We start from the raw sequence: 17,080 nt of genomic DNA, 5'->3' as shown, positions 1-17,080 counted from the left end.
TAAAAAAATAAAAGAATCGTTAAACCAAGAATTCCCGTTAAATCAAGAATTGCCGTTAGATAGGCACTTTTAATATATAAAGATAATTGTGTTGTTAGGGTAGATGACATGGCATGTTGTATGAGCTTTCCTTCTATTTTTCTATTCTCTTATTTTTTTTACATTATTTAGATTTTTGTTAATTTTTAGTATTATTTAATTAAAAAAATTTAGTGACTTTTCATTCTCATAACTTCCATTAAAAAAATAAATTATTTGGTTTCTCTCATTTCACATTTAATTAATTTTACGTTAATAAACTCTTCTTCTTATGAAAGGAAAAAAACATTTTGCCTAATTTATCTCTCTCTCTCTACACCTACGAATTGCCCAGCTTTCAAAGTCACTGCCCTCCGATCCACTTGCTTGGCTCTCTCTGAAATAGGAAGGTTTTGATTGGTGAAGCTTTGTTTTCTCAATCTCTGCAAAAAAGATTAATTTGTATGATTGTCTCTTGATCTTCTTTTTATTATTATTTTCTCATTTTGTTCTTTTCTCATTTTGTCTCTTAATTTTACAACAAATCAATAAAATTTATATAAAACAAATCACAAAAAAAAAATATATTATGTGATCTTCTTCCTTTAGTCCCTATCATCTCAATTTTTCATATTTAATAATTATAAGTTTTAATCTATTTTTCTCATGTATAATTTCTTTCATTATATTAATTTTTTCTCATTTAATTAGCTTTAAGTTATTATTTATGAAACTTTTTCTCTGTTTTCTATATCCCTTCGATCTGCTCATAATTTCACCCACTTTCTCATTTAATTAATTTTTCATATCTTTAATTTTAACTTTTTAATAGTAAATTATATTTCTAGCTATTTTTAAATTTATGTTATTAAAATATCTCTTTTAATATATATAATCATATCTTTAAATTATTTATAATTTCTTAATTTTAATTTTTTATATATATTCTATAACTTTATATAATATTGATGCTAAGAGAGATGATGTTGCTTGCTATCTTTTCAATATTATATTATATATATTTATTTTGCAATTTTTTTTATTATTTATTACTTTTTATTTTATATATCTCTATTTACCTATAAATACATAAAATATAACTGAATATATAATTACAAAACACTTTTTATTTTATCTCAACCTTCACAATATGTACACACAACTATTTTAAAGACAATAAAAAAATTATTTAAAAGACATCAAAAAAGAAAAGAAAATATATAACATGTAATTTAATATATTTAATTATATGATATAAACTTTTCATATCTTCTCAATGTTCACAATACACACACTATTTTAAAGACAATAATAAAAAAAAAAAACAATTTAAAAGACAATAAAAATATATAGAGAAAACAATAAATAATAGGTCCAATTCATAAATGGAGTTTTGAATGATGGGAAGTTATAATTTAATGAAGAAAATAATTGCTAAGAAATTACATGAAATTAATACAAGACTTTTTTACCTATTAGAATCATCATAAAACACATAATAATTAACTTTTTTTATATGATATGATGTGTCTATTAGAATTCTTTTCTCTTTTAATTAATTGTTGTTGGTAAATAAAAATTAGAAAACACTACAAATTAGAGAAAATAAAAAATTAGGAATTTTTTATAATTTTTATATTTATTAGTTAAGAATGAAATAAAAGAAACAAAATTATCTACATTAGTAACAATTTTAAACGGCTTACCTTAGCTTTCCCAAATATTTATTATTATTATTATTATTATTATTATTATTATTATTATAGTATTTTAAAAAAAAAAATAAAGAATACTTTTTTTAAAAGGAAATCTAAAGTATAATTTATACTATATTATTATTATTATTATATAATATAGTATTAAGTATTCTTTAGATTTAAAAAAAAAAATATTTATCTACTTTCTATTATTATAACTATTACAATTATATGTGTTCAATTATAATTAATATACTATTTTAAGTGTCTATTATTCATTATTAAAATATACATATATTATTTATTAAAATGATTATGACGAGAAAAATAAAGTTAAAAAATGTATGGTTCAATGTATTTTTTTAACACATTTTGTAAGTGTAACTTGAAAAAAAAAATAGCAGTACTAAGAATTATGTGAAGGAATTTTCTCTACAAAGAGTTTTATAAAAACATGAGGCTTTTTTTATTTTTACACTTTAAAATAGTTTTTTTTTTTTTTTATTTTGCATTTTTATGGAATTCTACGTAGAAACTACTATTGCAACTAGCGCTGCAACCTAAATCACAACAAAAAATCGTATAGAAACCCCTATTGCAACTAGCGCTGCAACCACTTTAGAAACCCAAACCGTAAATTTGAAAAAAAAAAATTAGAAAAAATAGTATATGGAATAATTCCCCTAAAAAGATCTTACATAGCATGTATAATTTTTATCTTATATATATTTTTTTAACCATATTCTCTTTCTTTGTAAATTTTTTTACTTAAGTTTACATTTTTATCTTAAATCATCTATACAAATAAATAAATAAAATTATTATATTTAATACATTATATCAGTAATTCTTATTCTATTATTAACGATATTATATTTATACATGAATACATACTAATTAAACATTAACACTTTCATATAATTTTTGATAAATAAATATCTAAATAAATAAAAGATCAAAAGATATAAAAATGATAGCTTTATTTATGTGCATTTTCTATATCCTACTTTTTTAAAATCTATAAATCAATTGTTATGAAAAAGGAAAAAGTCAAAATAATCTTTTATAAGGACTAGCTAAATTTAAGAGTAATTTTAGAATATGAAAGAAAAAACATAAAATAATGATTTAGTTTTTTTTTTAGAAAAAAAATCAATAGGTAATTAGACAAAATTTAATATATAACACTATTTTCTATTATTATTAAGTATCATTTTTTCAGTTTTCAATTCTCATGTTGCAAGAAACCTTAAAATAAATGTATAATTATGTGAAGTAAATTAATTTATTGTTGTTTCATTAGTAAGAAAATTTACAATTTTAAATTAGTTTTATTATAAAATATTAATACATTTATTTGGATGTTATGATTAAAAATTAAAAATATAAACTATATAATTTCATTATTCAAAATGTGTAATAATTATTTGTTTAGAAAAAAAATTCAATAACTACAAAAAAGATAAGGTACTAAGTATAAATATTTTTGTATTATAAAATTTTAAAATAAACAATAAAAAATATATCTTTTTATTTTTTCATTTAAAAAAAATTACAATTTTATCGAAATAAAACTTATTAATATTGTCAAACTATTTTTGTCTTACCGCGCAACGCGCGGTTTTGTTCTCTAGTTAATAAATAAATCTAATACAGCTACTATAAACAATTTATATCAGTAGTTGATCTCCTTAATGTGGAATTTTGAGATAAATAAAATAAAGGGAATAAACAAAACAATACATTATATTAATTATGTCTTGTGATCACTTATAAAAAAAAATGGACAATAATCGATTATATATGTGTGCATCAGTAACAATTTTATAAATTAGTGCAAGTGCAGACTTATGGAGAATCTGGCTGCAATTAATTACGATAAATTAAAAATAATTAGTCAGAAATTTACATTAGACAATGTATATATATATCCAAATTTTAATTATATGTTATAATAATTTTTGAGGTTAAAAATTAAAATATTTATTATTTTTAAACTATTAATTCATTGTAGGCTTTTTTTGCGTTGGGCTTTGGGACTTCCAGTTTAAAGATCTTCTCAAATTCACTATTTTTGGTCTCAATTTTAGAAGATCAAACAATATATAATTGATGATATATATTAAAGTTTTATAATTTAACATTCTCGGTGTATCTTTATGCATGATGTCAGCCACAACTTTAATATATATTGAGGTTCTTATATATCTCACTAGCTAGCTATTACACGTACGGCCCTGATCATATGACTTCACCTAAGAGTTTCCCCATTTCCCAAGCTATATATATTATTTTAAGGTTATTATCTATTTGAGGTTGTGATGCAATTAAATATCAATTATGAGAAACTTTTATTATGTTATGGCCTGTCAAACTTGTTCCATAGTTTTAATTTGTTCCAATGAAAATATATATGTAGTTAAAAGTTAGTTTTAATCCAACATAGTTTTGTTGGTGGTGCATGCCTCTATATATATATTCAACAGACTGTACACAGTTATATATATATATATGTTGTTAATTACAGCATTCATCAATTAATTCTACACCCATGCATGCATTTTGATTTAATCATCCTAGCTAAAAGTGTTCATTTGTTATAAACTACTATTAGTTTTTCCCCATTCGAAACAAGTAGTGTTATAATAATGATTTGTACTTTATTACTGATAAAGTTGAAATTTTTCATGAAATTCAGGCGATGAAGAAGAAGAACAGTAACAACACATACAAGAAAATTAATTAATGTTGAAATTGTTCTCTCATTATATCATCATACAAAATACAAATTATTACAATGTCAAATATATACATTTGCTAGTGTGACTAGCTACATCCTTCATAACCTCTTCTTCAAAGGATGACACGTCTTTTTTGTTTCACAAAAATTTCGACAATTATTATTAGCTAATTAACCTCAATATTATAATCACAATATAGAATTTACTATTCAATTTAATCGTTCTTAATTCAATTTAATCGTAGTTAAATTATATTTCTGAAATTTTCGGTCATTAAATCTCAAAGACAAGGACCATTTAGAGAATCAATAAAAAAATGACATGATTATATATATATATGAAGGTAGACGATCAGTTCATTCAGTAAGTCCTATATATTCTATGTACAATTTAAAAAGATATGAAACCAAACACACACATAATATATATATATATATATATTGTACATTAAAACCAAACCCCAATGCAATCTACTGAACTTTATATATAGATTTCAAATGACAATTCAAAACAAGATTTATAATGTCTTACATTATTCCAAATGACCAGATCCAAACAAGATTATTGCCTCTCTCTCTATATATATATATACACATTATAACATACATGATGATGATGATGATCAAAAGACTTTTTCGTATTAAATTTCACATATATATACATATTTTTTAATTTCAATTTTATTGTAATAGTAGTTTTTTCAATAGTGAGTATGATGTATTATGGAAAAAGTCACAGATGCATATTTATTGTAGTGTGATGACTTGGAGAAGATCAAAAAAGCCCCAGCAGTTTTCAACAACAAGTGTCCACAACTATAGGACTCTCAACTTCCTTCATACGACGGCGTTTAATTTGTTCACATACATAATAACAATAAACGAGCATGACCTGGTGATTGGAGTAGTTTTGGACACTGACTGAATGAGTATTATTATTAGAAAAATCGAGTCAAAAAGGATCAAGGCCTTCTCCAATACACAAATTATCAACTCTATATATATTAACAATTGATTCTTAATTTGAACAACTATTATATATCTATTTATAAACTATATATTGTAGAATAGATGGCTTCCATTCCATTCCATGATATATATATATATATATAGTGATTAATCCAACTTAATTCATAAAAAGGGCTTTATTACTTGTCCATCAGACCATATATTTTTAGTGTAAAAATACTGAAAATCTTTTGCTAAATATCTTAAACACAGTACTAGAATAAAATAACAGCAATGAACATAAAAATTATAATAACAATTATTTATTATTAATTAAAAGAAAGAGTAGACACACAGATCAGAAATTATTAATCATCAAAGTTTTAATTAATTATTCTCTCCCTCCCTCACTCTTAATTATCTCATGCATTCTCTTTTGTATAATGATAATAATCATATATCATCATCATCATCATCATCATCATCATCATCTTCTTCATCAATACTGTCTTCATCACAATCACAGTCATCACAATCACTAGTACTAGTACTACTAAGACTACTGTCAATATTAAAATCAGGATCATCTTCAGCTTGTACATTATTATTATCACCACCATGATTATCACCATCACCATCACCATCACCTTCATCACCTTCATCATCATCAGATTCAATTACATGAACAAATATTACAGGTTCAGATTCAGATTCATCAGGAGGAGGCAACTGGTTTAGATCAAAACCCGTGGTGGATCCAGTTTCCTCAACTCCTCCTACTACATCAATAATATCATCATCATCTTCATCTTCTTCTGGAATCTCAGCTAATCCTCCTGGCAAATTAAGATCAAAACCTGTAACATTCCTACCTGATCCACTTTCTGACTTAGTCTCATCACTACCTGCTGTTGCTGCCAATTCTTCTTCACCTATACACATATTATTAGTTTCATATAATTAGTGATTTATTAATAACTAAGCATTGGGAAACTAGTGCAAAAGTTTAAAATTGGGACCATTTAAAAAATATCGTCAGCATGAAAACCACAATTTTATTAATTTATAAATTTTTTATTTATGTATGTATAATAAGAACAGGAAAATTGGAACTCAAAAAAATGGGAGGCTTGTACAATGAGGTAATTATACCTTGGGGAATTAGTTGTTGGGGAAGATTAATAGGAGGAGGAAAACATCCAGGCCAATCTCTTTCAGTATTATGTGACCTCATGTGTTCAAATAGTAATCTCCATGATTGAAAATCCTTCTCACAAATGTTGCAAACCGGCATTAAAGCATCTTCATTGACCTCAATCTCAACAAACTTCCTTTTATTTTTATTATTATTATTCATCTTCAATATTTCTTCATCACCATTATCTGACACCATTACATTCTTACCCTTGTTATCGCCCCCACCACTACCACTACTAGCTCCAGCAGAACTTGCAGGTACAAGAATCGATCCACTCAACACACCTCTAGTAAATGGAGGAAATTGAGGAACAAGAGCAGGAGGAGTAATCTGGCGATGGTGATGATGATCATTTATTATTGGTGGTAGTGAAGATATAGGAGTAGGGTTCAGTGGTTGAGTAGTAGTAGCACGACTAAGAATTGGAACAAAAGAACCCGACCTTCTGTGTCTGTTTGGGCATAGTATAGCTCGTGCTTCACTACCGCTAATTGTATGAATCACAGGAAATGAAGGAGGATTAGGATTAGGATTAGGAGGAGGAGGAAAAGCCATAGACAAAGTTGTTGTTGGTACTACTCCTTGCCCTTGTTGTTGATTATTATTATTATTATCACTAGCAGGCTCAATTGATGAAATAGTAGTTAGGCCCCCTCCTGTTATTGTTATATATATATATATAGGAGAAATAAACATTGTTAATTAGCACTACCATTACTATTACCAAGGACATGAGTTGAACTAGCTAGTGTAACAGACTCACCAGCTTGTTGGCTACTAAGACGAAGAGGAGTAGTACTAGTCACAGTACTTGGCGTTGATCGACTGGTAAAAGGCGGTGGTAGTGGTGGTGGTGGGCGTCTTATACTAACCACTTGTCCAGGCCGAATAGAAGAAGGAGTGTTTGGAACAGGAGCAACAAGTGCTGAGCTGGCAGCGGTGGTGGCGGTGGAGGCAGCCGTCTTAGCCACCGAAATTATTGGTAGTTTTGGGCGGCGTACAAATTGTACTAATTTTCCAGTACTAGGCCGAACATGACGAATGTTTGGGACAAGAGACACATTAGATGGGTTCACAGAAGAAGCCACCCTAGCAGGAGTTGAAAGCTGAGGCTGAGATGGTAACGGAGGGAAGCCTGGTGGGCTTAACAGTTCTGAAGGATCATATTTCTTTTCAATAGGGGCAGTCACAACAGTGGTGGCAGCGGCTATGGTGGTGGTTTGTGGTTTTGGTTTAGGCTCAGGCTCAGGCTCAGGCTCAGACTTAGGGTTTGGCACAGTGGATGGATTAATGGTTGAAGAATCATCAGATGAAGATGATGATGATAAGTTTGTGAGAGTATTCACCGTCGCCGGAGGTAGCGACAGTAGTGGAGAGGAGGGTTCAAGCTTAGTGTCGGTGGTGGTGGTGGTGGTGGTGGAAGGAGAAGGAGGAGGAGTAGGAGGATTGTTTGGAGAGTTGGTCATGGTGTTTTTGGGTTGATGAAAAATTTGAATCAAAACAAAAGAAAAGAAACACAACTTCTCTTCTCTCCAAAACTACAAAACAAATTAATTCAACATTATAACAATTGATTAATTACATTAAAACACATGTAATTAAATTAGAGAAACAAACAACAATAACAACAACAAAAAAGTTTCATATGATTTATACAAACATAGATCTACAGACAAGTCGAGCAATAACAAATATATGTAGTTTTTTTCCTGAAATTATTAGTTTTCACGTAATGAAGTAAAAACTTTAATAATATTACTACTTGAAAATGTCTCTTCTATACCACCTCTAGAGAAATCAAATCCACAAACACCATTTCTACAGTAAAAATAAAAACATAGTCAAAAATAAAAAAGAAAACCATTAAAAATCTACAACAACAACAAGAAAAAAATATAAAATTATATAGTCATTAACAAACCTTTCTAACATTCAAAAAGCTTAAAGTAAACAAAACAACACATCGATTCATATCAGTAATTTAATAAAATAAATTTAAGAGAGAAAGAGAGAGTACTCAAACAAACTAACCCGAGTTATGGAGCAAAAAGATCTTAATGAGAAGAAGAAAACTAAACAAAAAGAAGAAGAAAATTGTTTGAGTGAGAGAGTAAGAGAGTGAGAGAGTGAGAGAGTAATAAGAACTCAAGAAATTAATGAAGAAGAGTGAAATGGGTATGGTGAATTATGCTCACATATATAGTACAAATTTTTTTAAAAAAATAAATAAAAAAAAAAGTGTTTCCTTTAGGGCAAAATGGGTTTGAAAAAGTGTAACTTTTAGAGAAAAAAGTATTCATATACATATATGGTAACTTAAGGAAAACAAACCAATCATTAATGTCTCTCCTATATTGTAACTCACGTATGTTACCCAACATTTTCAGGTGTGTTTTTTCTTTTTTGCCTAGGTTTCACATTTTTTTATTATTTTTTAGACGAAAATACCCTTCTTCATTTTTGCACCTTATAGATATCAATGAATTAATTAAGGTCTTCATACAATGGAATACTTTTTTGCTTTTTTCTCCTTGCATGCTTTTACTTTTTTTCTTTTTATTGATTCTATTTTTTCAAATACCTTCCTTTCTTTTGATGGTTTTTCATATATGTTAGTTTTTCTTTTAGGTAGTTTCTCTCTTTGGGTGTGAAAGGTATATTTTGTGTAATTAATATATTTTATGACAGTTAGAAAGAATATTGTTATGTTGAATGAATATCCACCTCATCACAATATTAATCTTTAAGTTAAATATTATCGGTCGATAATACTTCTTAATAATCGTATGTAGTACGTGAAGATAATACTTCTTGTGTCGATTGAATATTATAGATCAAATCTGTACGTATGTAAATTAAGATTAATTATACTTTTTTTTTGAACTAAAATAATTCATTAAACAGAAATATCCGCTATCACAATAGGCTAAAGAGCATGTGGAACATTGCTCTCAGTAAAAAGACGATCAGACCAAAAACAAGCACCGCGAGCAACACAATGTGCGGCTTTGTTAGCAGATCGTTTAACATGATAAATAGAAACATTATGTAAAGAAGAAAGAATCTTTTCAAAAAAAAAATGTAAGGAAGAAAGAATCAACTGACACTCCTGAACAAATAAACCAAAAACTGATGGAAGAGCAACCGCGAGCTATTAAGAGCTTGAACAACAGCAATACAATCTGTCTCAACTATCACATTGGACAAATTCTTCGACTTCAACCAACTAAGGGCCTCCTTGACGTTCAATACTTCAGCCACAGCCGGCTGACAAGCCCCAGAATGCAAAGAGGAACTAGCTTCGATTAACTTCCCCTGACAATCCCTAACCATGCCCGTACCATATTGAGCTGTTGCCTCAAAAATTGCCCCATCCGTATTGATCTTCAGCTTTCCAAGAGGCGGCCTTACCCAACAAACACTGTTATACCAACAACAGCGGTTCAAACCTGTTCTCTTGAGCCAACAACCAACTAGAAAGACACGACCTTGCCACCCGAACCACATCCACAGTCTGAGAAGAACGACCCTGCTATAGAAGCTCATTTCGAGCTTTTCAAATACCCCAGATATTATTATACTTCTTAAGATGGATATTATATATTAGTCAACAATACGTAGTATATGTAAAAATACTACAGGTTAACCGTACATAGTATGTGAAGATAATACTTCTTATGTCGATCGAATATTATATGTCAAACCATACGTACGTAAATTAAGATCAATTATATACTTCTTATGGTCATGATGAATATTATTAGTCAACAATACGTAGTATGTACAGATAATACTTTTTAATAAGCCGAATTCAATAAGTTAACCGTACGTAGTATGTGAAGATAATACTTCTTATGTCGATCGAATTAATATTATAGCTCAAACTGTACATACATATAAATTAAGATATCAATTATATATACTTCTTAAGAATTATTAGTTAATAATACGTAGTATGTAAGGATAATATTTCTTAATAACCTGAATACTACAAATTAATAACCGGATGTAGTACATAGTGTACATGAAGATAATACTTCTTATGTCCAATATTAGGTCAAATTGTATGCACGTAAAGATCAATTATACTTCTTAAAATGAATATATATTAATTATTAGTATATATAAATAATACTTCTTAAGCTGAATATTCTAGGTCAACTCAGGGACGGAGCTATGGGGTCCCAAATATTAATTTTTTTTTTCTTTTTCAATTTTTAGTTATATATAATTTTGTAATCTTTTTATTAAAAATTTATTTAATAAACCCCCTCAATTTATTTTATTACACTTTGGTCCCCTTTCAATACTTTGTGCCTCCGTCAATTGTACATATCACGTAAAGATAATACTTCTCAAATTGAATATATAGTACTAGTCAACAATATCTAGGACGTAAATACAATATATATATTTTCTTTTAATTTGAGTGTAGCGTAATGATATTTTACAATCATATATTAGCTTAATAGTTTAAAGATTCTGGGTTCGAACCCATGACCTCTCCTTTTTTCCCATCCCTTCCTCACCACTAAGCTAGCCTTAGTAGCTTAAATACAATATGTTTATTAAAGCTGAATATACAGACCAATCATACATAGACATAGCACGTAAATATAGTACTTTTTTTTAAGTCGAATATTATTATAATTATCAATCAACAACATATATAGTATGTAAAGATAAAATTTTGATTGGTTACATTTAATATTTCTGTTCCACGTAGTACATAAAGATAATATTTCGATTAACTGTAAATTTAATACTTCACTTTACGTAGTACAGAAAGATGATACTTCAATTTAATGAAAATTTAATACTTCGTTTTACGTAGTACATAAAGATGATACTTTGATTGACGGTACATTTAATATTCCTTTTTTACGACTAACATACAACACATCTTTTAGGACATTTACCGAAAATAGGGCAACCAAATAGTACACAAAATACAATACAACCTTACATATATTGAATACAAATTCAAGGTTACTAATTATATTTGTATATACTTTTACAAATGGGAATCATATATGGTTTGACTTTTAAAAGTTACTTTTAAGTTTTTGAAATTTCAAAAATAATTTTATTATTTGTTTGATAGCTAATGAATTACAATTTTTAAGTCTAAAGTCTAAAAAGTTCTTTCAATAAAAACTAATTTTATTAGTTTTCTTAGAAAGAACTTCTCGAGAAGCTAAAAACAAAAAATAGAAGCTCAACAAAACAGAATATGTGTATGTAGGTATCATTTACGATTAGTTAGCGATATTTCTTAAAAATTATTTTATTAAATTATATAGAACCTGCTACTTAATTATACTATAACAATATATGACACTCAGGAAAATATTAAACACTAATACCTTTTAGCAATTATCATAATTTATGTAGCTAGCAATTAATTTTCACTTCTTTTCTTTAATATACCTACTACCTCCTGATTTTTTTGGTCAAACTTTTATATATTGAATGCCAAATAATACAAAAATGATATCCCTTTAACGAAGACATGATTTTTTTTTTACTATAAAACAAACTCTATTTATTGTAAAAGAATCAATTAATTAATTATGATACAATTTACACCTCAATAACAACTGTCAGATATTAATGCTTAATTATGTATAGAAGGAATTTCATAGTCATAGTCATACTATATTCCATTTCAAACATAACGTAAATAAATTAAATTGACAGACAGTACTGCCCACCCATTATTAATTAATTTTCTCTTATATATATTATTTTTAATTAATTATATATTATTAAGTTTTGTACATATAGGATTATAATGTTTTTATAAATAGTTCTTAGTTTTCTTCATTTTCACTAATATTAACAAAAATTAAGCCCCAAAGTATAAATATACATATTTAATAAGAAAAATAAAACATTATCAATGCTTTATCTCCTATAGTAAAAGATGCTCATATCTTGAATTATTATAATTAATTGCATAAAATTCATGTATGTAATAAAAAGAAATCAATAAATACAAATTAATATAATGTTTTTATAGTAATTTACACAACAGAGCCACTGAGTAGTGTTTATCTGCAATTAATATATATATGTAAATTAATGCTACACAAATAGTAAAATGTATATCTCTAGTTTATATTTTTAACGTTACAAACTATAAAACTATACATAGTAAAAAATATAAATATTTATATATAAATACATTATATGACCTACATATAAAGATTAAAGATTTTGCTTGCCTGTAAAATATATGGACGTTATATGTGCTTAGAAGAAAAAGGAAAAAAAAAGACGTTATGTTAATAAATTATTGAACTTTCCAGCAAATCAATGAATTTATAAAATTGTGGGAAATAAATATTTAAGAAATAACATATCAAATTGCAAAGCAATTTTGGCAAGAGGAATCTATTATGTATAAGGTAGGTCAAGTAGAATTTCTTTTTTAAGAATTATTAATTAGTTTAAGATAATTTTAAAAAAAATACATTGAACCAACTAATCTTTGATAATAACAACAAACTGGTAATAAGCATATATCGTCGTGTGATTAGTTAACGATATGGTGTTAAATATTATTGATATCTTATAGTATTTTTCCATATATATTTGTTATATTTGACCGCAACATGCATTTTTATATACCCATTAATTCCTTTCATATAAGACTTTTTTAATGAGGGACACCACTTCTAAATACTTATAGATAAGTTTTTTTATGAGCAATCGCCGAGTATATTGAATTAAAGTATGAGTTGTAATATTATTATTGTGATACATACGAGACAAATTTGCCTTAAATATAGATAATAAACTATAACGTAAGCTTAAAATGTATTTTTTAAATCGATCACCATAGCTAAGTCGTATTGTGTTTAAGCTTATATTTTTCTTGTTGTGTCGTGTCAATTTACAATACCGTGTCATATCGAAGCCCATATTTTTTCGTATCAGGTTGCTCTCATGCCTTCTGGCCAGGGCACAAAGGTTTCCTCGGGCCAGACGGAGATTGGCTCTCGAGTGCAAAGGCAGAAGGGATCAAGGGTGGGGCAGTAGGGGCCCATGCCCAAGACCCCCAACCGATCCAAAAAAATCTTTTAACAAAAAAGTCCAATTTTATTTTAAATATCATATTTTATTTTTTTACTATTATTTATTTAAAAAAATGTAATTATTTTCTAAAGAAAATACCTAATTTAATTTTTAAGATAATTTTAAGAAAAAAGACCCAATTATATTCTAAATTACTGTATTTAAGATTTTTATCACTATACATATAAACATAATTTTTTTCGTATAGCAAAAACCAATTAGATTTTTTGGCCCAAAACCCCCCAATTATCTGGGAGAAGTTGAAAAATACTTTATTTTTTTTTATACATTAACTAGATTTACCTCCAAATAAAATTTAATTCAAATATACTTTTTTTTTATGAGTATTGTATCCAAATTATCCTCACACACTTACATAACAAAGATATAATTTCAAACATAATAGATTTGTGTTATTTGTAGATGGATGTGTAAGTTTGTGGAAAAGTTGGGACAAAATTTTGATTAGAGAAGAATAAAAAATATTGTGAAGTAATAGGAGTAAAATTGGTAGAATGATTGAAAAAAGAGGTAAATATAATTTTTTTTAAAAGAGAGGGTTAAAATTAAAGACATTAAGTTAAAACTTAAAAGAAATATTATAGTGTAATTTCCTCCAATTAACTTGGGACGGGCCTACTCCGGCTCAAACCTAATATTTATGAGTGAATATGACAAATAAAAAATTTGATATTTATTGTAGTATAAATTTAACTTATGCTATATTTTATTTTAAATTCAACAAAACTTTTAATATTTGTTAAATTTAGCATATATTATACATTATAATTAGAATTCAATTTTATGTTAAATGTATATACACCACTATTATAACACTTTATTGAAGATACACCATTGCATTCACAAATCGCAACATAATAATATAATTCTAATTGTTTTTTTTTTCTAGGAATTTATACAAAGTACTTAAACTCAATTTTTTTTTTACATTTTCATGAATTATTTTAATAAAGATTGTTATTTTCATGTTAGTTTCCCATAACAACAATGTAAAAAATAATGTTAATTTTCAAAATAATAATAAAAAAATACTTTATATTCTCTAAAAAATTAAAATTTGTAAAAATATTAAAAAAAAATTATAGACCCATAAAAATGTATTTTTTTCTTGTGATTTGTAGGTATTTATAGAATAGTAATTTGCGGTATAAATACCTAAATTATATTTCTTGAACACCGTTAAGTGTAAGTCAATTGGCTACGTAGCAATCTTTGATTGGTCCAGGTCCTTAAATTTTTATTTTTTATGTAAAGATTAATTTAAATATACCAATAAGAAAATGACACATGGATAGTAACCTGATGTTGGGTTTTATGCCCTAAATAAAACTCATTTCAATATAATCAGATTTACTTATTAATATAGATCAGAAATAACATTTAATGTTGCATGGTTCACATGATTTATTTCATGATTATATGTACATAATGTATAGATTCATCTGAAACCCTTTTCACATACTTGATCCTGTTTATTGTGCCGTCAACACATTGGAAAGTAAACATGACTATGTGAATAAAGTTTCCTAGATTTATCAGACATAGGGTTTTACTGATATGATAATCTACAACAGAGTTTACTTGCATTTGGAGAAATGTTATGTTCTTTCCAGAGCATTGGTTAAAGTAAAGCTTAGGTTGGATGCATGGAGTATGCATCGGAAGGGACCGATATTGAACTTTGACTTAGATTTATTAAACTTACCGTAAAATCTATTCAAGTCAATATCGCCTAGTTGATCCTAGATCAAATGATCTTAATCCTGTTATGATTAGGCTCAATCTTGAAAGGCTATTCGTGTTCTTTGATTTGTTAGTTAAGCCTACTTTTAGGTCAGGGTGATACGTACTTTTTGGGAACACGGTAGTGCAATTGAGTGGGAGCGCTAGCATAAACATGGAATCTATAGCTTCTATCTGGCGAATAGTAAGCAAAGGATGATCACCTTCGAGTTTGACCAAACGAAAATAAATGGTGGAGATCTCATTTCACATAAGCTGAAATATCATTTATACGGGGTCAAGTGTTTTAAGGATAAAATACATTGTAGGGTGTTACGGTAATTTAATCCCTTTACTGTGTAGATCATTCATATAGAGGATAATTGATCAAATTAGGATTATAACAATGGATAACTAATGATGTGTCTATATGGTGGAACATATAGAGCATTCTATATACTGAGAGTGCGATTCTAAGTTCTATGCGTGGATTCAACGAAGAATTAATAAGTTAGTGAATTTTAGTGCTAAATTTTTGATCTACTTATTGGAAGCTCGGTTATATAGACCCATGGTCCCCCCCACTAGTTGAGATAATATTGCTTGTAAGACTCATGTAATTGGTTTTGATTAATCAATTATAATTCTCAAATTAGACTATGTCTATTTGTGATTTTTTCACTAAGTAAGGGCGAAATTGTAAAGAAAGAGTTTATAGGGGCATATTTGTTAATTATGATACTTTGTATGGTTCAATTAATAAATATGATAAATGACAATATTATTTAATAATTATTTATAGTTATTAAATAGTTAGAATTGGCATTTAAATGGTTGAATTAGAAAATTTGCGTTTTTGAGAAAATCAGATGCAGAAAAGATAAAACTGCAAAATTGTAAAAAGTGAGGCCCAAATCCACTAAGCATGGCCCAGCCACTTTTGTAGGCAATTTAATCTGATATTTTCATTATTTTAATGCCAAATAATTCAAACCTAACCCTAGTGGAATGCTATAAATAGATAGTGAAGGCTTCAGGAAAATTACACTTAAATTTTCTATTTTTCCTTCAGAGAAAAACCTGAGCCTTTCTCTCTCCCTATCTTTAGCTGCCACTTCTTCTTTCTCTTCCCTCTTGAATTTCGAAATCCTTAGTGTATGAGTAGTGCCCACACACAGCAAGTGATACCTCAATCATAGTGAGGAAGATTGTGAAGAAAGACATTCAGCAAAAGGAGTTTCAGCATCAAAGATTCAGAGAAAGAGATCCAGGTTCAAATATTGATAATGCTCTGCTACAGAAAGGAATCAAGGGCTACATATCTGAACGGAAGGAGTCATTATATTCCGCTGCACCCAATGTAAGGTTTCCTAAACTTTATATGTGTTTAATTTATCGTTTTAGAAAGTTCATATTTAGGATGTTAATAAACATACTTGTGAGTAGATCTAAGATCCTGGTAAAATATTTTCCAACACCTGACACTTAACAATGAGGTACCTACGGAAGTTCCAGATATATAATTTAAGTATTATTACCGTTAAAAATTAAACTTGGGTATTAAACTTAAGAGTGAGGGTTTAGTAATGTTGTGGCGTGAAGAAAATCAGGCGAACTTAATTAGTTATTAAACTATATTGATGTTATTACAAATAT

At 27.5% G+C, this 17,080-nt stretch overlaps 1 protein-coding gene across 1 annotated transcript; it reads right to left on the bottom strand.

Annotated features, from left to right (window-relative positions):
- Positions 1–5,719: 5,719 nt before the first annotated feature.
- Positions 5,720–8,818, bottom strand: LOC133032587 (uncharacterized). Its single transcript, XM_061106590.1, has 3 exons — positions 7,365–8,818; positions 6,556–7,257; positions 5,720–6,335 (listed from the first exon to the last, which is right to left on the bottom strand). Exons 1-3 carry the CDS (start codon positions 8,065–8,067, stop codon positions 5,857–5,859), a joined length of 1,884 nt encoding a protein of 627 aa, XP_060962573.1. The 5' UTR covers positions 8,068–8,818; the 3' UTR covers positions 5,720–5,856.
- Positions 8,819–17,080: the final 8,262 nt, after the last annotated feature.

Source organism: Cannabis sativa, chromosome X (genome assembly GCF_029168945.1).
Source record: "Cannabis sativa cultivar Pink pepper isolate KNU-18-1 chromosome X, ASM2916894v1, whole genome shotgun sequence".
NCBI classification, from domain to species: Eukaryota; Viridiplantae; Streptophyta; class Magnoliopsida; order Rosales; family Cannabaceae; genus Cannabis; species Cannabis sativa.
The sequence above is the reverse complement of the archived record's forward strand: the minus strand, read 5'-3'. Positions and strand labels throughout refer to the sequence as shown.